At 48.1% G+C, this 24,443-nt stretch overlaps 1 protein-coding gene across 2 annotated transcripts; it reads right to left on the reverse strand.

The window, feature by feature from the left end:
• Positions 1-8,697: 8,697 nt before the first annotated feature.
• On the reverse strand, positions 8,698-24,419 carry JAGN1 (jagunal vesicle mediated transporter 1). Of its 2 annotated transcripts, none has more exons than XM_088473251.1 (3): positions 24,319-24,419; positions 21,551-21,654; positions 8,698-9,455 (listed from the first exon to the last, which is right to left on the reverse strand). In XM_088473251.1, exons 2-3 carry the CDS (start codon positions 21,637-21,639, stop codon positions 8,993-8,995), a joined length of 552 nt encoding a protein of 183 aa, XP_088329377.1. In that variant the 5' UTR covers positions 21,640-21,654; positions 24,319-24,419; the 3' UTR covers positions 8,698-8,992. The 2 variants fall into 2 exon arrangements, with proteins under 2 accessions (XP_088329377.1, XP_088329378.1); XM_088473252.1 differs by lacking the exon at positions 24,319-24,419 and adding an exon at positions 24,266-24,290.
• Positions 24,420-24,443: the final 24 nt, after the last annotated feature.

Consider the following 24,443-nt stretch of genomic DNA (forward strand, 5'->3'; position numbering starts at 1 on the left):
GCCCCATACCGGTATCTTGCTTAGGGCCCTGTGAGGTCTAAATCCGGCTCTGACTACATCCCTGGTCTGTGCCATCAGCTATTTCTGCTATGGAGACACGGTGCTCAGCCTAAGGGACATTACAGACATTTCTGATGTTAGAAGATAATTCCATTCAAAATAAAAAATGTAGAAAGAAGTAAAATAGATTAAATGATACATTAACAATAACATTGTAGTTACCTGCGCCCCTGCATTTCCCCAAATCAGCGTTTCATCCAATGGCTTTAATAGTCCACAATAGCCTACAATACAGAAGGAGATATATACAGATAAACAGGCTATAGAGGAGACCGGTGATCTCTGGGTGTCCTGAGTTCTCCTTCTCCAGTGTGTGGAACAAATTATATATTATCATAGTAACAAACGCTATGACTGATACTCACACTAATCACCATATGATGGACGGATGTCTCCTCTCTCTCTAGAAGCGGAACGCTGGGATCAGTATCAGCCTGCATTTATACGCACACCGTCTTCATCGCGAACGCCGTGGCTACTGTCCTGGGGATCCTCAGCTATTATTGCATGGATCATGTGGGTCATCTATCCATCTGTAACACGTAATGATACAACCAGCTCTTACTACTACAGCTATTATTCCTGTTACCCCTCACCCACAGGCTGCTATGTATCATCTCAGACCTACTGTTATAGCAAATGTCATATAAGATGTACAGCTAAATCTCTAACATATTATTGGCTATCTACACCAGTGTAACCAGTGGGGGTGGGAAATATACGACTCTCCAGCTGCTGTAGAACTACACATCCCAACATGACCTGGCATAGTTTAGCAACTTGTCCATGTTAAAAGTATTGCAGGGCATGTTGGAATGTATAGTTCAACAGCAGCTGGGGGCAGCTTATTGCCCACCCCTGATCTACTCTCTCTCTAGTTACACTATATATCATAGATATTTCACAGGCAAAAACTCATTGTGGCACCTTGCTGGTGTCAGGCGAAATGCGTTGGTGAATTCCGGTCGCACTGGCTGATGATCGCTGATGTAAATCTGCTCGGGGTCAGTATTCCCTCAGATAAGGTTTATTACCTTTTATTAATATTGTACCCCTAATTTTCTACCTTTTTAATTAAATGTTTATGTGTTGATAAACTATTGACCAAAACTAACTCCCCGGTGAGTATAATGATGATTCCCCGGCAGCAGCGTTTGGATCAGACTTAATTGTATTGTTTACACAAAGAATTGGAGGCTATTAGTGGCCATAAGCAAAGTATAAGAAGCTTCTAGTGGCCAAAAGCAAGTACTGGAGGCTGTTAGTGGCCATAAGAAAAGTATTGGAGGCTGTTAGTGGCCATAAGCAAAGTATTGGAGGCTATTAGTGGCCATAAGAAAAGTATTGGAGGCTGTTAGTGGCCATAAGCAAAGTAATAAGGGCTTCTAGTGGGCAAAAGCACAGCAATGGAGGCTGTGACTGGCCATAAGCAAGTATTGGAGGCTATTAGTGGCCATAAGCAAAGTATAAAGGGCTTCTAGTGGCCAAAAGCACAGTAATGGAGGCTGTGAGTGGCCATAAGCAAAGTATTGGAGGCTGTTAGTGGCCATAAGCAAAGTATTGAAGGCTGTTAGTGGCCATAAGCAAAGTATTGGAGGCTGTTAGTGGCCATAAGCAAAGTATTGGAGGCTGTTAGAGGCCACAAGCCAGGGCCATAACTAGGGTGGTGCGACTAGTGCCATGGCACAGGGCATCGCAGGGCAGGGGGCGCTGTACAGCCTGTCAATTTTCCTCTCTATTATCATTCTCACTTGTAGCTTCCTCTTCTTTTATCCTCAGCATCTCCTGGCCTCTCCGATCTCTTCCCTGGGCCTTCCCCATGAGGCCATGACCCTATTTTAGGTGCACTGTCCCTATTTAACAAATGAGGTGGGGGGGGAGGGCACCAATGCTCTCTCTGGCACAGGGCACCAAAAAGTTTAGTTACGGCTCTGCCATAAGCATAGTATTAGGGGCAGTTACATAGTTGCTATTTACAAGCATTAAATAAGAAGATAAGAAGAAAAAATTACAGCCTACATGTGTATCACAGCAAATAGTGTTTAGAGCACTTACCTGAAGAGCCGACCAACCTCCTTCCCACTGTCTGGTAGTCTAGTTGGAGCACACACAGCTATTGCACCCTGGTGGATAAAGAGGAAAGGTGCAGCCTGGCCGAGACCCAGCAGAGGAAGGACACTCAGCTGAGATAAATGGTGAAAGACAAGTTAGTTTCGCCAGCAGATGACAGTTTTAAGATTTAAAAATTGACTAGTCCCAATTTCAGGTCTCCACTTCCCACTGTGCCTCCTGATTGCAGCCGTGATACACCAATGGTAGCTGCACAGAAATACTGGCCGCTAATAGGTGCTCTATTACTGGTGGCTGATGACACCGATGCCTTACATTAGTAACACGCACATTCTGCAATATATCCTTTGGTCTTTTATCTTATTGGGATACTTTCTGTACCATATGCTTTACAAGAATGCAAATGACACAGCGTAGGGATGGGTTTCATTATACAGAAAAAAGGGGGAAAATGCAGTTGCACACTCTAAGCACTGAGAGGCCTATTCAGCAACACTAAAATAACGTTTTTAAGGATATTTTCCTTAGTTAACGTTATTTTAGGATTCATGAACACACTTAGCACAGGAGATATCACTGATCCCCCTGCGTTAATTTCCACACTCCCCATACATTAGTACATTAATATGGGGATATGGAAATTATGCTATTCATCAAATTCCGAAAATTATGTATTTTCGGAATTTGATGGTGTTACTATTCGCCACTGTGAGGTGGCGTATAGTAGGTAACACTTACCTGCTTTCAGCTGGTGAGGTCCCCCGGCGTCTCCCTCCGTCTGCTATGCGGTCATGTGTTCTCCCAGCAGAACACAATAACGTTTAGAATTTTTTTTTTTTTAATTCTAAACTACTGAGTTCTGCTGGGGAGAACACGTGACAGCATAGTAGACAGAGCCTGAGGCTGCTGCGCGAGCAGGTAAGTCGGGGACGGGGGGAGGTGAGCGGAGGGGGACACAAAATTACCGCAGCTGTAGGCAGTGCTGCGCATGTGCTGGGTTAACAAATGTAACAGCGAATGTGCAGCACGGATTCCACCTGCGGTAAGTTAGTGTAGAGAGGGATAACTATCTATTTCCTAAAAAGCGGTCATCGCAAAAATGACAGCTTTTCGGAATAGATAGTTATGGAGAGGAGGAATGATGGATTCCTCCGGTAATTAGGTAGAACTCCATGCGAGCTCTAAACCTAATTACCTCCAGAGAAAGTTTAGGTATGATGAATAGACCCCTAAGTATACTGATTATCAAAATATATATATAACAAACTTCAACAATTAACATGGCTTCTAAATAAGGTTCTTAGTCATACTTACGGACTTTCTGGCTGCCCCCTCCAGTCGGTGTAGCAGGGAGCGTGACCAGCCTCTCTTGCGGGGGGGCAGGGAGCGCCACCAGATTTTCGGGAGGCCCCCCGGCAGAACTGGGAGAGTAGGCAACCAAGTTCTTAGTAGATGTTTGACCAAAGAGGTTTGCCCATCTGCCACGTCACGGTGAACCTCATCAGGTGGGCCCCCAACTTCCCTAATACGGACACATTATATACATTTATCTAGGACTTACCTTTAATAGTGCCCATTAAATGGGTGTACTGCCATGCAAAGGATCCATACTAATTAAAATCACCTGGGGCAGGTGGGAGGAGTGCTAGCCCAGGAGAACCTCACCTTCAAGTATACCTTAAAAACACACATACATAAGAAAAATGGGGGACTGGGCTGCACATCCTAATTTGAACATACTAAGAGGTGCTGCCCCCTTTTTTCTGCATTAGAACTACAGGTCTCAGCATGAGTGGCGTCACTAACCTTTGTGACACCCGGTACGGGGACAGGGATACACTCACGTAGCTGCTTATGATATAATATTGATTGTGTCTGGACAGGACCAAAAATAGTACAGCGATCATGCTAAGCACAAAACCTGCACAGGGGGGCAACATAAAATGATATCTATCATATACATTACCATATGCTAGACAAACTTACACAAAGAGCATTTTAGCCTTAACAAAATGTATGATTCACTGAATAAAGAAAGCCTACTCTATCTTACCCTTAGGGCTTGGATAAAAGAGTATTTGGAAGTGTTTTTAAGAAACCAACACCAGCTTTTGAACACTTTGTACGTGTGTACAGTATGTGAAATCAGGGCCCAAATGCCCCAGGGAGTCTTCATGTATAATGTATGAACAGGAACCAGTTGAGTTTAGCTCAGTCGCTGTTGTGGATAAACAAGTTACACCCCATTCAAATCACCACTTACCGTAAATTGGAATATTATACATCAATTAACACTGGCAGATACACGTTTCATAAAACACCTTCATTTCTAAAGGTCATACACATAGCCGATAGAGGACAACTAAACCCAGACAGATAGGAGGGTAAACAGTACTAATTTGCTTTATCCTGAGCTTTTACTGACCCATTGTAAATAATAATATGTAATAAAGTACTTACTGCTACCTCTCACAGCAAACTGCTGAACACCCATCACAAAGACTGTAGCCAATAGCTAAACCAGTGGTTCCCAAACATGGTCCTCAAGGCACCCTAACAGTCCAGGATTTAAGAATATCCGGGGCAGAGTACAGATGGTTAAATCAAAATGACTGGGGTACTTATTAATTCACCTGTGCTCAATTATGGATATCCTTTAAATCCTGGACCGATATGGTGCCTTGAGGGCTGATGGCCTGATTCATTACCGGTTGCAACTGCGTTTGCGCACACAATCGGCTGATTTTTGCGTTCTGCGCATACATCGCAGTGTGCGTGTGCGTACCGGCCACTACGATCGCAGCGACTACGCAGAACCATCGCAGAGTGATTGACAGGAAGTGCCGTTTGTGGGAGGTGATGGGGGGTGGGGAAGGTCGGCGAAACGCAGACGCACCAGTGCGTTTGAACACCGTTGCAAGGGTGTGCATAAATTATCCACTGCGATGCCCTACGCAGCCTGAGTTCTCATAGCATGCGCTGAAGTTAGCAATTCCTGAGTAAGGTCAGAGCTTGTGCAAGTGTGCACGAGGCTGCGATGGTTCTCAATGTTCGCAGTCTTGCTAAACATTACGGATGTGTGTAAGGTAAAGTGGGCGTCCTTATGTAGTGTTGTGGCGGGAAAGCGATCGCAATGGATTACAATACTATCGCAGTTGAACTGCGTGCGTAATCGCTATTGCATTCGCAGTTGCGATCGATAGTGAATCAGGCCCAGGGTTTGGAAACCTCTGAGCTATACATCAGCTGGGCTGTAGCAAAAACATAAATAGCAAAGTGAGGCCATTTGTACTACGCCTTTGCAGATTGCACTTGCTTGCTGCAGTGGCGTCCCTACCCGCGGTGTCACCTGGTGCGGTGAGGGACACTGCACGCACAAAGGGGGCGTGGCCATGCAGGAAGGGCACGGGGCCTCACGGCCCGACAGTGGGGAAGGGGGGTGTGGGAGGTGCGGAGTGACTGCCCTGTATGCAGTGCCGGCTCCCTGAATGTCATGAGCTGAGTGCTGCACCTAATTATACAGTGCAGCACCCGGCTCCTGTCACTGAGGGGGAGTCTGCACCTTGGCGTCAGCCCTCGGCGGGTGACACCCGGGTGCGGTCCGCACCCTCCCTTGTGACGCCACTGGCTTGCTGTAATATCACTCTGTATTCCCCCGTGTTCGCATTAGGTCTGTAAAAGGGAATTTCCATTTTCATCTATAATGCTCAAGGCATTGCTGCATTGTCCAACTACCTCTGCATAATAATGCAAGACAGAAAAGCTATGCTACTGTATATATGCACATCAATAAAGAGGTGTAATTCAATGTACTATTATAATCCCTGTCCAGGGTTGGACTGGCCCACAGGTGTACAGGGGAAATCCCCGGTGGGCCCCACTGCCTGAGGGCCCCACCCCTCCTCTAGGGCTCAGTAACTTGGTGGAGCTGAAGCATGGATGAACCTGGGTGGTTGGTTTGTTTCTATGGAAACTACACCAAGATTATCCCTCCTGCCAATCTTGATAAATCCATGTCCCCTCCTTTATAAAGGGGCGCTGTTCTTTGCATGTCCTATTTAATGGTTGGCCAATTCCCTCAGTGGTGGCTGGCCATACCCCTTAAGCTTGGGCCCCTATCACTGCATTCCTTGGTGGGCCCTTCATGCTCCAGTCCGACGCTGTTCCTGTCCCCCAAATTAGGAGAACCTGTGATGACACATCCTGTGTTTGAGTGTAAACTGCTGCAAATTTAATTTGGCAACAACTAAATGGAACAGCAGTATGGACATCTGGCCATAGGCAACCCATGTATTTTAGGTACTGTGGGTGCTGGCAGGAGTGAGATTCTGCTTCATGGAAGGACCTTTAAAGATTACCATGTCACATGGGCTGAATAATAATGTGACCGTCATCTATCTGTTAAAGAAGTGATGTCACAGAGGAATGAGACACTTGTGTGCAAGTAGTTAATTTAACCCAGTGCTAACACTTATGCACTATAGTGCAACCTTGACTACAAAACCTGCGTAAGGGTGTGTGTCTCCCCCCCCCCCCCCCTCAAAAAAAATAAGAAATAAATAAAAAGACTGGGTCCCACAGGGCACACTCAGGCCAGTCAGGTAGTCGTGGCTACATACTTTACAAAAGTACCTGTCAGCAGATTCACATCACGGATCCTGTACAGGGTAGTGCTCCAGGGACTAAATGGCTCTGGCTGAGATCCACATACCCTGTCACAGTCCCCCACCTACGCCACGGTGGCCAACAGCACCTTATTTTTGGAGAGGGGATGTTTAATTAATGCTGACAGCAGATCCTGCTCATGTCCGCAGTGTTCTATAATGGTTTGCACTGCTTATGGAGCCATGACTTCAAGTGCCTACACACTTAGCGCTATTTTACACGATTTGCCCGATTCCGACGCATCGTGGCGACAAATAATGTAAAATATGTCCTAATCGTGAGTGTCGACTCACGATCCCGATGTGCGTACCTGCTGGTCGTACATTGCATCTTCAGATCTGCCGATCTCAGTCACGATGCACTGCAATAGTTAGGAGGCATGATAGATCGTTTGTCACATCGGACAGTTTTTAACACCAACTCGTGCCCACGACTGCCGGGGGAGCTGCTGCGGAGAGTTCAAGGGGAATTTGGACACTACGTCTAATCGTGAGCACATCGCCAAGTGTGTAGGCACCTTTAATGTATCTAACAAGTAACAATAATTCTTTCCACAAAAAGTCCTCTAGGTCAACTTTCCAAAAATTGGCATGTAGAGGAGGTCTGACTGGCACGTAAGTGGCATGTGCAGGGGTCTGATCGGCACTTAATGGGATTTTACACAAAGCCATAAATTACGATGGGAACCATAAGATGGGTCCCTGGGACCCACATAATTATGGACGCATTGTAATCCCTAACAACACAGATACTGCATTTTATGGCAAAGGAGACGTGACGACCGTCGTGTAGTGGTAACCTTCCACCTACAGTAGACTGGTTCCAGTAACTGCTTTTGAAAGTTCTTTTGCGAGATGCAACATTTTGAAACAAAAAGAGCAAAGAAATAATCCAGCACTTGGTAAATCTCATATTACTACATGGTACCAACTGCAAGGCAGTATATATACATGACCTATGTGGATAGAAAACAAGAAGGCAGCGCTTGACTAAAATATTGACCATTACTATTGCAATCTGTATATATCCAGTAAAATTCAATAGTAAGGACCAGGGGCGGTTTAACAGAGGAGGGGGCCAATGTGCCGTCTACCTGCAGGCCCCCCTGCTCTCATCGACACATACCCACAGTAGGCTCTGGCTTGGTGCTGATCTCCAGGAAAATGTTGCAGGCGCCATTTTACCAGTGATTTCAGTACTGTGCATATGCCGGTCTTTGGGAAAATGGTGCCTGCGCCATTTTTTTAGTGGTTTCTGCAGTGCCGATGAAGAGGTAAGAATCGTGATTGGGTGCAGGATGGGGTCCGATGGTCCCAGGCGCCCTTGTGCACCGCACACATTATCATACCTCCCAACATTTGTTAAGGATTTCGGGACTACCGTGCGCCGTAGTCGCGCGCGCCCAAAAAGGGGGCGTGACTTGATGGCAAAGGGGATGTGGCCTGATGTCACGCCCCCGTTTACATCACTAAGGGGCATGCCCAGTATCTCCGAGATGCTGAGCTGCCCCCAGGCTTCCCCCTGTACTGTGAATAGATGCTGTGCGCATGCGCAAGGCATCTATTCTCGCTCATACCCGCTGCTCTGCTTTCCCTAAGTCCCCCCCCCCATCGTGGGACACTGTGGCCCATGGGTGGGACAGTCCCGTAAAAACAGGACTGTCCCGCTGAATGCAGGACAGTTGGGAGGTATGCATTATAGATTTATTTTATTTGCTCCATATAGGGTACTTATACTGTCATAGAGGTGGTACCATGCAAAATATTGGATTTCTCGAACGCGGGATTATTTCGTGATAGACTGGGCTCACAGATCTAACTTCCTTTGTAGAACGGTTTTCTTACATTTTCTGTGCTAGATCTGCTACTGCAAATATAGGAACTAAAAAAATAACACACTGGGGATGTTTAAGCTTTGTTATTTCATACAAGGCAATCAATGATATTCACATGGACATTCTTTTAAAAAGGTAAATGAAATCACAGACAGGTGGAGACACAAAAACAAAGTATTCTCAACTAACAGGATGGACCGTCAAGCCTGATCTGTGCTGAATGCGCCTATAAATGAACCAAAACCAAGTTTGCCCCGGACCCGTTCTCAACGTTGCCCGCAGTCCGGACCTTTCTTCTTCTTACAGGTACGAGTTACACCATGCACCTCGGCAGATTCCTCTATTGTCCCTTCCACCCCCTGCTTATTTCTTCTTCTTCTCCTGGGTGCTGGTGAACCAAGAGTCCAGCAGTTTCTTGCTGTAGTAAATCTGCCAGCCGTGAACCTGCACGGCCAGGACCATAACCAAGTACATGACTGAGACGGCAGAGAAGCCGAAGATGAAGCGGTAGGCCTTGCCGTGTCGGTATAGCTGCTGCGCCATGGGGAACATCTCCATGCTGCCGTAGATCAGGGGGGCGATGGAGAAAAGCCCGGAGCTGACCATGGAGATCACCAGGTAGCTGATGTTGTTCCGAGGGAAGGAGAACAATCCAAAGAGAGAAGGGATGATGCTCAGCAGGTAGGGGTACTCCCACTGGTAGGGCATGGCCACCGTATCGTGAGACACCAGTTTCAGGTGGGCCACGCACATCTGGGCAGCCAGCAGCACCCAGATGATAACATGGGCGTAGATCAGCTTCTTGATTTCATTCTTTAGAGAGACACTGCATTAAAGAGAGAGAGAGAGAGAGCGTCAGAGCAGCTGTGAGTCCATGATAACCAGCCATCGGCTTATTCACACTAGTACAGCATTGTGTAAATAAAACATTCCCATGTGTAACTGCACTTTATTTATTTTACAGCAGGGCTTGACAAATCCCAGGGGCCAGGTCGCCATGGCTACCAGATTTTGCCAGCTCTGATCCCTGCGGTCTGTCCCAGTCTACGCTGATGCGCCTGTATGTCCTGGCTGTCTACTGTCTCCTATTTCCGGCTGCATAGAGCTCTCCGGTACAGGGCCACAACTAGGGGAGGGCTAGAGGTGCACGTGCACCGGGTGGGGATTGCTGGGGGGGGGGATGGGTGAAAAAAACTGACAGCCATCCGGCGGCCATCCGAAAATGGCCGCCGCCAAAGAGGAGACAAATGCTAGAGGTCCTTACTGGTACAGAAAGGGAGGGGGCGCAAATTTGCTGCCTTGCACCGGGTGACGGATATCCTAGTTTCGGCCCTGTCCGGTAGTAGGGTCTATGCATGCCCAGAGATTGCGGAGCGGCTTCAGAGGGATAGTGGTGTGACCATGAGGGGAGGGGGGTTTTGTTGTACTTTCTGGCACCATTGTTTTATGTGAAATGTGGTTCATTATTCCTGGGGGGTGGAGCAGGGGAGCTGTGCAGAGCAGTGAGGGGGCCTCCATTTTACTGTATCCATTCAACTGTTACCATTTTGTGGACTAGTATAGTGTGTATAACAGTTGCATAACACACAGAGCTGTGCTCCTCACTCACTCCTGTAATCTTTTTGGGGGGCGGTGGTCTGGCTCCTACAATTTCATGACTGGTTCCTGGAGTTTAGAAAAATGTGTCAAGCCCTGTTTTACAGCAACCAAGAGGAGGAAAAATTATGCAAACCATTATTACGCTGGGATGCAGCACGTTCAAAAAACAAAGAGGCATGCAAGCGTTTAGCAGGTTAAACGTTTAGGCCCTATACAAGTCTACAGGGAAGTCTTTTAGAAGCAGTTTATTAACCTTTTGTTGCGTTTACATGAAGATTAGACAACAAGTTAGAGGCAAGTCTATCGCTCTACGTTCACGATATACAGAACTCTCTTCTAGTGGACAGTGGGCCTGATTCAGCAAGGATCGCAAGATACATGCAGTCGGACAATTTTCGCGATCTGCGCATGCTTATGCATCGCAGTGCGCAAACTAGCCACTGCGATCGGGAATGAGAGCGCACTGGGGGCCTGATTCAGCTAGGAACGCACGGATGCAGACGCACGCACCCGCCCGCTGCGAGAATATGCTAATCAATGCATACGCACGGAAACCGCAGCACAAGTTGCAGACGCCCAGCCCGTTACTAAGCCACCCATCTCCCTTTACTCACAGCCTGATCGGCACGCAAGTTAGCGCAAACATCGGTAACATCGAGAACCATCGGACCCATTAGCATAACAGTGGTTGACCTGACCTGCCGCAGGATTTTGCCCGCTTCCTGTGTACAGCTTACGGTATGGCTGTGTATGCCGCCGCACTGATTTAATTATGCACACCCCTATAACGGCGTTATAACGCCTGCGTTCGCCTGACCACACCCCCCCGTCACCACCTACAAACGGCACTTTCTGTCAATCAATTTTGCAGGGTCTGCGTGCACACTGCGTGTAGTCTGCGCTCTGCATGTGCAGTGCAAAAACAATCGGCCAAGTGCGTTTGCGAACACAGGCGTGCCAGTGCGTTGGGACGGCGCTGCAGAGGCGTGCAGAAATTATCCACTGCAAAACCATACACAGCCTGAGGCCTCATAGCGTACACAGAAGTTAGCAATTCCTGAGTGAGGTCTGACAGCCTTAACTGTGCGTATGGGTCCGATGTTACCGATTATTTTGCTATGTTGCCCAAGTATACGGATGTGATTGAGGGGAAATGGGCGTCCTCATGTTAGGCTGAGATCGCATTGCGAATGCAAACATTTACATATCCCCGCTGATATTAGCAACTGCGTTGCGTTGGTATAAGCAGAATAGCGATCCTTGCTGAATCAGGCCCCTGTTTACACACAAGACAGTTCTTTACTCTCTGACCAGGATACTGTAAAAATATCTATTTTAATTCCATGCCCTAAATTCTCATGACAACTGGTGGGTACCTAAAGACTTTCCATTTACAGATGTGTCCTCATACATCTAACCTCCTTGCGTGCTAAACAGCCCTTCTAGTAGCGCCATGCCGTGACTCGGTAGCGCTGAGCATCTTTCGTGCAACTTTTTACCTTCAAATGCGTCTTATTCTGCATGCGAAATGCTACGTTATAGTGTCAGCGGCTGCAACACTATAACGTAGCATTCTGCATGCAGACACACCCGCAGACGCAAAGAGAATAAGACGCATTTGAAGGTAAAAAGTTGCACGAAAGATGCTCAGCGCTACTGAGGCACACGGAGCTCCAACATTATGTGTGGTGCAACTTGTAGCGCATGGAGGATAGATGTATGTGGGCACATCTGTATACATCTGGGCAGATAAGGGGCCTGATTCAGATATGTACGTAAAACCGATGGTTTACACACATATCCGATTGTTGTGGGTCTGTGCACGCGCAGGACCTGTGTAGAATTTTCCTGCGCGATTGCTGTCCTCCTTAGCCGCAGCATGATTGACATGCTGCAGCGTTTTGGGGGTGGAGTGGGGGCGGCGACCAGGACCGGTGTACAAAAACGGGGGCGTGTTGTCCCCATTCTGTAGGCGTGTCGAGCCCAGGGTCTGCAACGTCAGACGCAGATTTCCTGGACCTGGCAGAGGGATTCCAACAGCCAGGCTGAGAAAGCTTCAGGTCGCAGATGGATGGAGCTGCACTCAGGTCGCAGATGGATGGAGCTGCACTCAGGTCGCAGATGGATGGAGCTGCACTCAGGTCGCAGATGGATGGAGCTGCACTCAGGTCGCAGATGGATGGAGCTGCACTCAGGTCGCAGATGGATGGCGTCCATTTCCCACAGACCCCTCCTGCTGCATTTACTTATTAGATGAACAGTATTGCAGAGTCCCTTCCCTGCCGCTGTAAAATACCATTCACATTAGTATCAGGCCCAAGGAACAGTGATCGCCACAGTACAAGATGTATTCTTGTTTTACACCAATTTCAAAATATAAAACATGGAGGGTTCCACATTGCACAAGGTGTTTTTGATCTATAGCAGGAGTAGGCAATGTTTTTGTCCTTGGATGTCAGTCATTCAACATTACAAGCCCCTTGCTATATCACACAACAGGTACACACAGGTCACCGCTATATCACACACAGGTCACCGCTATATCACACTCTGGGTACACACAGGTCACCGCTATATCACACACAGGTCACCGCTATATCACACACTGGGTACACACAGGTCACCGCTATATCACACAGGTCACCGCTATATCACACACAGGTCACCGCTATATCACACTCTGGGTACACACAGGTCACCGCTATATCACACACTGGGTACACACAGGTCACCGCTATATCACACACTGGGTACACACAGGTCACCGCTATTTCACACACTGGGTACACACAGGTCACCGCTATATCCCACTCTGGGTACACACAGGTCACCGCTATATCACACACTGGGTACACACAGGTCACCGCTATATCCCACTCTGGGTACACACAGGTCACCGCTATATCCCACTCTGGGTACACACAGGTCACCGCTATATCACACACTGGGTACACACAGGTCACCGTTATATCACACACAGGTCACCACTATCATACACTGACTATATCACACTCTGGGTACACACAGGTCACCGCTATATCCCACTCTGGGTACACACAGGTCACCGCTATATCCCACTCTGGGTACACACAGGACACCGCTATATCACACACTGGGTACACACAGGTCACCGCTATATCCCACTCTGGGTACACACAGGTCACCGCTATATCCCACTCTGGGTACACACAGGACACCGCTATATCACACACTGGGTACACACAGGTCACCGCTATATCCCACTCTGGGTACACACAGGTCACCGCTATATCCCACTCTGGGTACACACAGGTCACCGCTATATCCCACTCTGGGTACACACAGGACACCGCTATATCACACACTGGGTACACACAGGTCACCGCTATATCACACACTGGGTACACACAGGTCACCGCTATATCACACTCTGGGTACACACAGGTCACCGCTATATCACACTCTGGGTACACACAGGTCACCGCTATATCACACTCTGGGTACACACAGGACACCGCTATATCACACACAGGTCACCGCTATATCACACACTGGGTACACACAGGTCACCACTATATCCCACTCTGGGTATACACAGGTCACCGCTATATCCCACTCTGGGTACACACAGGTCACCGCTATATCCCACTCTGGGTAAACACAGGTCACCGCTATATCACACACTGGGTACACACAGGTCACCGCTATATCCCACTCTGGGTACACACAGGTCACCGCTATATCCCACTCTGGGTACACACAGGACACCGCTATATCACACACTGGGTACACACAGGTCACCACTATATCACACTCTGGGTACACACAGGTCACCACTATCATACACTGACTATATCACAGTCTGGGTACACACAGGACACCGCTATATCACACACTGGGTACACACAGGTCACCGCTATATCACACACTGGGTACACACAGGTCACTGCTATATCACACACTGGGTACACACAGGTCACCGCTATATCACACTCTGGGTACACACAGGTCACCGCTATATCACACTCTGGGTACACACAGGTCACCGCTATATCACACTCTGGGTACACACAGGTCACCGCTATATCACACACTGGGTACACACAGGTCACCGCTATATCCCACATCTGGGTATACACAGGTCACCGCTATATCCCACTCTGGGTACACACAGGTCACCGCTATATCCCACTCTGGGTACACACAGGTCACCGCTATATCACACACAGGTCACCGCTATATCACACACAGGGTACACACAGGTCACCGCTATATCCCACTCTGGGTACACACAGGTCACCGCTATATCCCACTCTGGGTACACACAGGACACCGCTATATCACACACAGGGTACACACAGGTCACCACTATATCACACTCTGGGTACACACAGGTCACCACTATCATACACTGACTATATCACAGTCTGGGTACACACAGGACACCGCTATATCACACACTGGGTACACACAGGTCACCGCTATATCACACACTGGGTACACACAGGTCACCGCTATATCACACTCTGGGTACACACAGGTCACAGCTATATCCCACTCTGGGTACACACAGGACACCGCTATATCACACACTGGGTACACACAGGTCACCGCTATATCACACTCTGGGTACACACAGGTCACTGCTATATATCACACTCTGGGTACACACAGGTCACCGCTATATATCACATTCTGGGTACACACAGGTCACCGCTATATATCACATTCTGGGTACACACAGGTCACCGCTATATCACACTCTGGGTACACACAGGTCACCGCTATATCACACTCTGGGTACACACAGGTCACCGCTATATCACACTCTGGGTACACACAGGTCACCGCTATATCACACTCTGGGTACACACAGGTCACCGCTATATCACACTCTGGGTACACACAGGTCACCGCTATATTACACTCTGGGTACACACAGGTCACTGCTATATCACACTCTGGGTACACACAGGTCACCACTATCATACACTGACTATATCACAGTCTGGGTACACACAGGACACCGCTATATCCCACTCTGGGTACACACAGGTCACCACTATATCACACACTGGGTACACACAGGTCACCACTATATCACACTCTGTGTACACACAGGTCACCGCTATATCACACTCTGGGTACACACAGGTCACCGCTATATCACACTCTGGGTACACACAGGTCACCACTATCATACACTGACTATATCACAGTCTAGGGGCAGCTGTGGCTGTTTGGCAGCTGTGGTTAAATACACAAAGTGTTAAATCACAAAGTGTGCTAACATAACAGTTAAACAGTTATCCTGCATGGCTATGGACTAATCATCTGATTATTTATTTTCATCCCTCAGGTATGGGATTTCATTTCTCATCCTGCTTACTGCATCTACACTCTGCATAGAACCTCATGCAATCATGTGTGGTTTTAAATGTATGTGATTTAATCTTTTGCATATATTTGTTATTACCCTGTATCAGGCTTGCCTACCATCCCAATTTGGTCAGGAGCCTCCCGAATATCGTGTGCCGCTCCCGACCCCCCGGAAAGGCACGTAATCCTCCCGGCTTCCGCCTGCCCCCCCCCTGGACTACAGCTAGAAACCCCCCGCAGCGGGTAGCCCGATGACGCGATTCGCGCTAAATCGCGTCATCGTGGCTCCGCCCCCTGCTTCACAAAGCCTTTATTTTCGGCATTGCCCCCATGCAAAGTCAGTGCCCGGTCATGCCCCCTTCTGTATGCAGGCATTCAGTTCCCTCCCGGAAGGAGGGAGCTGAATGTCGGCAACTATGCCCTGTATGGGCTGTATTGTTCAGGGAAGCATAGTTTATGGTAGATAACTGGCTGGGTTTTTGCTTCAAATCAGAGCAAGCTATCTCCTTTGATCAGCAGACCAATTGACTCAGATGTAGCTTGTCTTTAATCAAGGATACCATTCCTATAGATTCAGTCTAGGGGCAGCTGTGGTTAAATACTAACAGTTTATTAAACAGTTGAACAAACATTGGCTAACATCTAAAAGGTGGGTACACACTATACCGATATATCTGCAGATGATGGTCGTTCATACACACTGAACGACCATCATCTGCATGCTGCAGCGGGTCAGGCCGGACTGGGGGCAGGTAGGGGATGTGGCCTAATCTCGGAAAGCGTGGCCACGCCCCCTTCTGAAAAAAAAAAAAACATTTGCGGTGCTGCGTGCTGTGGAGGGGGGCGCTGTGTGCCCCTACGCCTGGCGCACAGCCAATGGGGAGCGAGATCAGCGTGATCGCTCCCCCCCTTTGGCATAGGAGACTGCTCGGGCTGCTGCTTTAGCAGCCTCAGACAGTCTCCCAGTGCAGCCCAGCACACAGCAGCGTGTGCTGGGCTGCTGTGGATGGGGAGCTGTGCAGGACCCGGGTAAATAGTACCCACTCGAGGCTCCTCCCCCCTCTCGGCGCCCCTGTGTACGGGAGATCGGCCGATGGACATATAGGTCTGCAGACATATCTGTTCACTGGCTGTGCAGCACAGCCAATGCGATATGTCTGTGAACGACGTTGTTCACAGACATATTGTCTGTACACACTGGCCGACGGGGGCATGATATATTGGCCGATCGATTGATCGGCCAATATATCGGCCAGTGTGTACCCAGCATAAAGTAATTTCAGATTAAAAATACTGTCATTTATTTACATTCTGTCCAAAAAAAATTTCTTAAAACTCACCAAGTACTACACATTTCTTTTCATCAAAACACTCCATTGTATCTACTCTAAGGATATAACATCCTTCTCTCTCCCTGCATCTCCCCTCACTCTGCTCATTGCAGCCCTACTGATTCACTCCCCTCCTCTAAAAACTCATGAGCTATATTCTTTCCGTCATACATTGACTATTACAACCTCATCGTTTAACCATAAAAAAAACTTTTACATCTATATTTACTTCTCTATTATTCTGCCTTTATTAGCTGGTGACATGTCACTAAATCCAGGCCCCACACACATACAGCTGATTTACTATGGAATAAAAATCCTACAAACCTCATACACATCACGTGTCTCTCATCACCCTCCAAATCACTAAATGTGCCTTATGGAATCCACACTCTGGGCCTGATTCAGACCCGGTCGCAAGTGCTGAGCGCTCGCAACCGGTTAGATGGTGGCGCATGCGCAAGACCCGGATAGCGACGGGCACTCCGTCGCTCCAGGTCTCGCAACAAAGGGGGCAAGCTGTCGATGTTGAGTGACAGCTCGCCCCCTTTGGTGGGCGGGCCAAAGGGGGTGGCTGCCCAAACGGAGGCGTTCCCATGAGAACGCCTACCGTTTGGAGGCGGCCCCCCTGACATCACAAGTGATGTCAGTGGGAGAGTTTCCGGCTCAATTTGAGCCGAAATCTCTCTGGGACTTGCGGCCACGAGACCCTACCACAAGGGTCTCGTCGCAAGCCCAATGGTCGCGATGGTCTTGACCATCGCGACCATCATCATGGCCGCTCACTGATGATGTCAGTCGGACTGCCCACAAACGGCAGGCGTTCGCTTGGGAACGCCTCCGTTTGTGAAACCACCCCCCCGCCACGCCTACAAAACGGGGCGAGCTGTCGATCAACATTGACAGCCGCCCCTTTTGTAGTGAGCCCCGGAGCGAGAGAATTTCTCTCTCGCTCCCGGGATTGCGCACGCGCAGTGCGGCCGCTGCGCGTGCGCACAGCCAAACATCGACCCGCTTGCGAGCACTCAAGCGCTTGCGAGCGGGTCTGAATGAGACCCACTGGCTACACACAGGTCACCGCTATACCACACTCTGGCTACACACAGGTCACCGCTATACCACACTCTGGCTACACACAGGTCACCGCTATACCACACTCTGGCTACACACAGGTCACCGCTATACCACACACTGGGTACACACAGGTCACCGCTAAATCACACACTGGGTACACACAGGTCACCGCTATATCACACACTGAGTACAAACAGGTCACAGCTATATCACATACCAGATACACAGGTCACAGCAATATCACACGCCTAGTACATACAGGTCACATGTGTGCAATCTTTGTACATAATGTAGATCATACTAGGACAGAAGGAATGACAATGTGCTCCATGTGACTTGCTAAAAGCGATTTTGCAGGAATACAATATTATACTTTTTTATTTTTTATTATTTCCTTTGCAGCAAAGGTTTCGGGATAAATCCATTTTGTTTTCTACAGTGTCAATAAAAAAAAACTCCCACTAAAATGACATTTAAATTACAGTATTTTCCCAATACATGGTCTGAGACCAGAGACATAAAGAGTTTCATTTATAGAATCACTCAAATAGCTTTGAAGATTCTGAGACCTGTAGCTGTTCGTATACAATTGCAGCTGGGTCCGCTATGCAGGGTCGGCTCTAGCGGTGTTCGACCTGAGCGTTCAAACAGGGGCACCACCCATAGAGGGCGCACCCTTCCCCAGCATCCCGATTTCAGCGGGACAGTACTGTCCTGCTGTTCCACCCGTGGGCCGAAGTGGCCCACGGGTGGTCAAATCGGGGTGGCTGGGGACCCTCACCGCCGCAGCTGTGCGGCGGCGCCGGCACCCCGGAGTCTGAATGGATGCTGCGCGTATACGCGCGCGGCATCCATTCAGTGCCGTAAGAAGGCTGGGGGAAGCCCAGCTAGTGAGGCTCCTCCCAGCCTGATGCTATTTGGAGGCGTGCCATGCGGGCACGTCCCTCAGATAATGTCACGTAAGGAGGCGTGGCCTTGTTAATTAGGCCACACCCCCAATTTCGGTCGCAGCCAAGTGCGATAAGGAGCACTCGGCCGGCACAGGGCGCTATTAGCTCTGGAGCCGGCCCTGCCGCTATGCGTGTCACCAACATCTGTTGAACCCTATCTAACAGCCAGAATGGGTGGAGATAGGTGTTTCAGAGCTGGTGAGAAGTAATAAATATGCGTTTCCTGAGTTTTGAATGAACCTGTAAATCATATATTATATTCTTTGAATAAACTCTGCAAATCAGATTGTACTGGTGCAGGATTTTATTGGGTGTCTGTATTTGCGAGTAATTAGTTGCCGTATGAGTGTTAGCGAACGATATTGAAAGTGTTTTCCCATGCACTTTACTTTGTATAGGATACGCCACACATTCAGGGCCTGATTCAGAGCCGGACGCTCTGAACGAGCGCCCGCTCTGAATCAGGGCGTGTTTTTTTTAATTGCGAAGCGGCCTTTTGGACGCTCGCATAGCTGTGGGTTACCACCCACAGCTATGCGAGCGTCCATGATGATCGTCAAGACCAGCGCGACCATCCGGCTTGCGACGAGACCCTTGCGGGTCTCTTCTGCCGCAAGCCCTGGAGTGATTTTGGCTCTATCAGAGCCCAAATCACTCCCACTGACATCACTAGTGATGTCAGTGGGGCCGGGCCCAGACGGAAGGCGTTCCCATGCCTCCGTCTGGGCAGCCACGCCCCCGGCACGCCCACCAAAGGGGGCGTGCTGTCACTCACCATCGACAGCACGCCCCCTTTGGTGCGAGACCCATAACGACGGCTACCCCGTCGTTATTCGGGTATCGCGTATCCGCACGATGGAGGCGCCTCCGTCGTGCGCATGCGCAGTTGGGAAACATCGACCCGCTTGAGAGCGTACAGCGCTCCCGAGCGGGTCTGAATGAGACCCTCAGTGCTTTGCGCCATTAAAGTATGCAGCTAAGGGAAGACAGTATGTACAATTACTTGATTTCATTTATTTTTTTAAATACAGATCCAAAACACCAAGATGAAGCCATATCTAAAACCAATACACGGGGGGTCCGCGCACATCTCGCACAATCCGCATAACAGGCTAGACATATCGGCATGCTGTCAGTTGATAAGCAATCAACACGGCTTCAATTTCAATCAATAATCCCTGATAGACAAAAAAAAATATTTGTCCATTAACTAATCATTTATAAAGAACTTCAGCCACACAAACATATGGAATAGCGCCCCCTCCCTCCAACATGCAGAGCACCACGAACACGAAGCACCGTGTATTCGCCATTCCGCAATGGGGAGACAACATTATACCATATGTTTATGCTGGGCCGAAGTCTTGCCCCTGTTCCCTGACAGTGCCTAGGATACTGTCATGGGATCAGATTGCAGCGTTAAGAGGGACAAATTCTTGTAAAGATCACAAGAAATGGATTAAATCGCCCACATGGCAGAGAGAAAATAGGGGAAGTATGTGTAGGTAATGGGGTAAATTTACTAAGATTCGAGACTGGACGAGATGCCAATCTCGATTTTCATCTCGCAAATTTACTAAGGGCAAACTCGGCTAAGTTAGAGCGAGATTTCTCTCTTCTCACTCGTAAAAGTCGGGTGAGATCGCAAACTCGAAACAGCTCACCACCGGGCCAACTCTGAAGTACTTTTCACCTCCTGAGCTGCGAGTTTGGCAGAAACATACATAAATCATTGAGATTTGTGTATGTTTCTGCCTGTGAATAGTTAAAATAGGGTTAATTGTTTAAAAAAAAAAAAAAAAAAATTACGTAGGGGTGGAGCCATAGAAAAACAATTTTATATATATATATATATATATATATATATATATATATATATATATATATAAAATTAGTATTTAGAAAAGAAGGTACTCAAAAGTGCCTTTAAAATAAAACTTCTTATTGAAAATCCATTTTGGCCCAGGACATTACGTCATAGTTAATGAGAGGTTCAGGAACTGAGTTCCTGCTGAAAAATAGCACTGTTTAACCCAGGGGTGGGGAACCTTTTTTCTGCCGAGGGCCATTTTGATATATATAACATTACTCGTGGGCCTGGTGCAGGCCACGCCCCCTCCATGTGACATCACATGGGGGCAGAGCAACAATCTCCGGTGATTACAGCAATGCCCGGAGCATCCTGAGGATGCTCCGGGGAGCTATAAGGGCAGCAGTGTGACTATCTGAAGCATCCTAAGGACACTCCAGGCAGAACTGCTGCATAGATTCTGGCTGCAGGCTGCCATTCTAGGCACCCTACTAGCCAGATGAAGTTAGCAGAAAAAAAGTTTTGAGGGCCAGACCAAATGACTCCGCGGGCCTTATACGGCCCCTGGGCCTGAGGTTCCCCATCCCTGGTTTAACCCAATCCCTTGCAAGAAATACACAGTATACGGATGATGGGGACCCCGTTCTTAACACCACATAGTACTAAATGTTTGTGTACCCGTTACTCTAATTCATATTTGTGAAAGTAACATGGAGATTTTTATAGACAAACAGATGTTGGAATCTTATGATTGCTGTGAACAGGATGTGGCATTTGCATTATGGAATAAATACGGTACCTCATTTGGTAGTGATTGGCCACCCTCTCTCGATGATGAAAATCACTTCCGTCCGTCCCGGCTGCCCGGGGTCCTGCGCGGGAAGCCATCGATAATGCTCACCCCTGGGAGGAAAGAAGGAAGATAAACATGGATGCGGATGCTAGTTTTATTATTCATAGTTAGTAAACAACAACTAACCCGACAATAACGAAAAGAAAGTTCCTTTACCCGATCTCTTGTCTGACAGCCCGGAACCTAATCATCGGATCTATTCCGATCATCACATTATCTTCACAGACTGCAGGATGCTAAATAAGACGGCGCCCAAACAACTGAATCTCCCCCATGTCTGCTTAGTGAATGTCGATAGACAGAATGTACATTTAGGGTTAGGCTGCTGCTAGGGTTAGAATCACCTTAAAACACTATGTCACTGTGCCAGCTGTCAACATTATGTTAATGTCGGCATTTGCTATAACTTCTATGTTGACATCCTGTACCACACCTGGGAAATGATGGAGCGCAGGAGGGCTAGGAAAAGATTACCTTATAAATAACCCGTGGGTGCAAACAACTGTCAGACAGGTGTCAAAATGCCAGCATAAGAAAAACAACAGTAAAGGTGTATTCAAATAAAACGTCAGAACGTAATAGAGACACTGGGCCCGATACAGGTGTCGGCGCCATGCCGATACTTACACAGTTGAGTAATTATGGGCCCAACTGCGCATGCGTAGCGATTGCACTGCACACGCGCCAAGATACCTTGGGGGCGGTTACAAGGAGTGGCGTCATAAACACAGGTGTGTCCCGCCCGTTTTTGGGGCATGCCTTAGCATACTACCGTGATCCCGTAAGCAAAAAACAGTGCACTTGATTCAGACCCGCTCGCAAGCGGGTCGATGTTGGCCCAGTGCGCATGCACACGACGGAGTCGGCTCCGTCGTGCGCATGCGCGAGACCCGGGTAGTGACGGGCAAGCTGTCGCTCCAGGTCTCGTACCAAAGGGGGCATGCTGTTAATTGTGAGTGACAGTACGCCCCCTTTGATGGGTATGCCAGGGGTGTGGCTGCCCAGACGGAGGCGTTCCCATGGGAACGCCTACCGTCTGGGGCTGGCCCCACTGACATCACAAGTGATGTCAGTGGGAGTGCTCTCGGCTCTGATAGAGCCGAAAGCACTCCAGGGCTTGCGGCAACGAGACCCAACCACAAGGGTCTCGTCGCAAGCCCGATGGTCGCGATGGTCTTGACTATCGCGACCATCTTCCTGGCCGCTCGCTATAGCTGTGGGTGACCACCCACAGCTATAGCGAGCGGCCAGGAAGATGGTCGCGATAGTCAAGACCATGGTGGTCACCCACAGCTACACAAGCGGCCAGGAGGCCGCTCTAAAAATTAAGAATGACGGCCCTGATTCAGAGCGAGCGCTCTGTCAGAGCGTCCGGCTCTGAATCAGGGCCATTGTCTCAGTTTCCAGCCATTTTGCAAGACTGTAGGGTTATACTCAGATGGTCGATTGTCAAAGGATCTGCCACACAGTACAAACATAACGAGTTGCTGACATTTACCTATTTCAGCACCAGGGGTTAAAACATACCCCATCTCCTGCCAACTTGTTACTAGATATAACCAAAACTCTGCACAGATTTTATACATTAAATGTTTGGCATAATAAAATAAAATATAACCGTTAGAAGGTGTCACAGACATCTGGCGAGCAGACGCTCTGTATGCTAGGTCTCACATCACACAGTAAATTATTAGCTAGCTACTCTGGGTTACAATGTATTCATTGTATGTAGATATATGTAAATATCTCCAATAGCTGAAGTGTGAAGGTTAAAAGGAGAGATACGGACGCATACAATCATAACTTTACTTTTACAGTGTCACAAAGGTATCAGTATACGGAATAAACCACAGAGGTATTTATTATACCTGGGCAACATAAACTGTAAAGGTCACGTGTGTGTGTTATATGTAATATCCAATACATGCTTTATTCTGTGAATAAAGTATATACATACACACACATTATTTTTTACATTTCTGGTCTCCCTACCATCCTCCCATACCCCGTCGAGCCACTCGTATAACATCTAATAGCCCTGCAAGACTATTCAATACATCAAGTGGGGGTGATGCGACATCAGAGAGAGACAGACGCAGAAGGGGAGATCCATCAAATCTTCACAAAGTTTGATACATCTTCCCCAGAGAGACTGGTAAAATAAATGGGGGACATTGACAGCCACAATAACTAATACTGATTAGATAAGAGTTAACCCATACAATCTCTTTATAATTAGATAAGATGCATCATAGTTGCTGATCAATGCTGCTGGTATCATTCATTTGCAAAACTAACCTTATTACAACAATAGCAAATGGGCCCTGTAACACAACAATAAAGTGTCCTTAAGGCTGTGATAAGTTTGTATGTAAATATATATGGCCATTTGCATACCATTATGCCCAGCAGCTATATGTCCATACTGAGGACCCCTATATGTGTGTGCATGTATTGCATAACACATGAATTGCTGCAGCAGAAGCTGAGTCACCAGGACAACCAGTGAATGGTATACCCCGCCTGAGTATTGCCCCTGCAGCATGCATGCTCCCTGGTGGGTTATTACTACAGGGGGAGCTGTGATCAACCTACTGTATGTAATTTATATAAGGGCTAATAATCACACAACATAGCCCCCTGCCTGTCACTGCCCATCACCTAACAGCCCGCAGATACAATGCATCACGTCTCACTACAAGGAGCCGACTCACCTCGCACACTTGTACCAGATACAATGTATCAGTCAGCAGCACTGTATGATGATCACTTCCTATTTCGGCCATCTTGGTACTCCCGGAAGTAGCTTCATCAGCTATTGTGAAGGAGCACTAAATTA

Source organism: Taudactylus pleione, unplaced genomic scaffold, assembly GCF_031769625.1.
Source record: "Taudactylus pleione unplaced genomic scaffold, aTauple2 ptg000133l, whole genome shotgun sequence".
NCBI lineage: Eukaryota > Metazoa > Chordata > Amphibia > Anura > Myobatrachidae > Taudactylus > Taudactylus pleione.

Excerpts from the sequence above, each read along its gene's own strand:
- JAGN1 (XM_088473251.1), bottom strand. The coding sequence starts at position 21,639 with ATGGCTTCCCGCGCAGGACCCCGGGCAGCCGGGACGGACGGAAGTGAT. Across the intron at positions 9,456-21,550 it reads GCCAATCACTACCAAATGAG|TGTCTCTCTAAAGAATGAAA; the intron begins GTACCGTATTTA and ends TCTTTAATGCAG.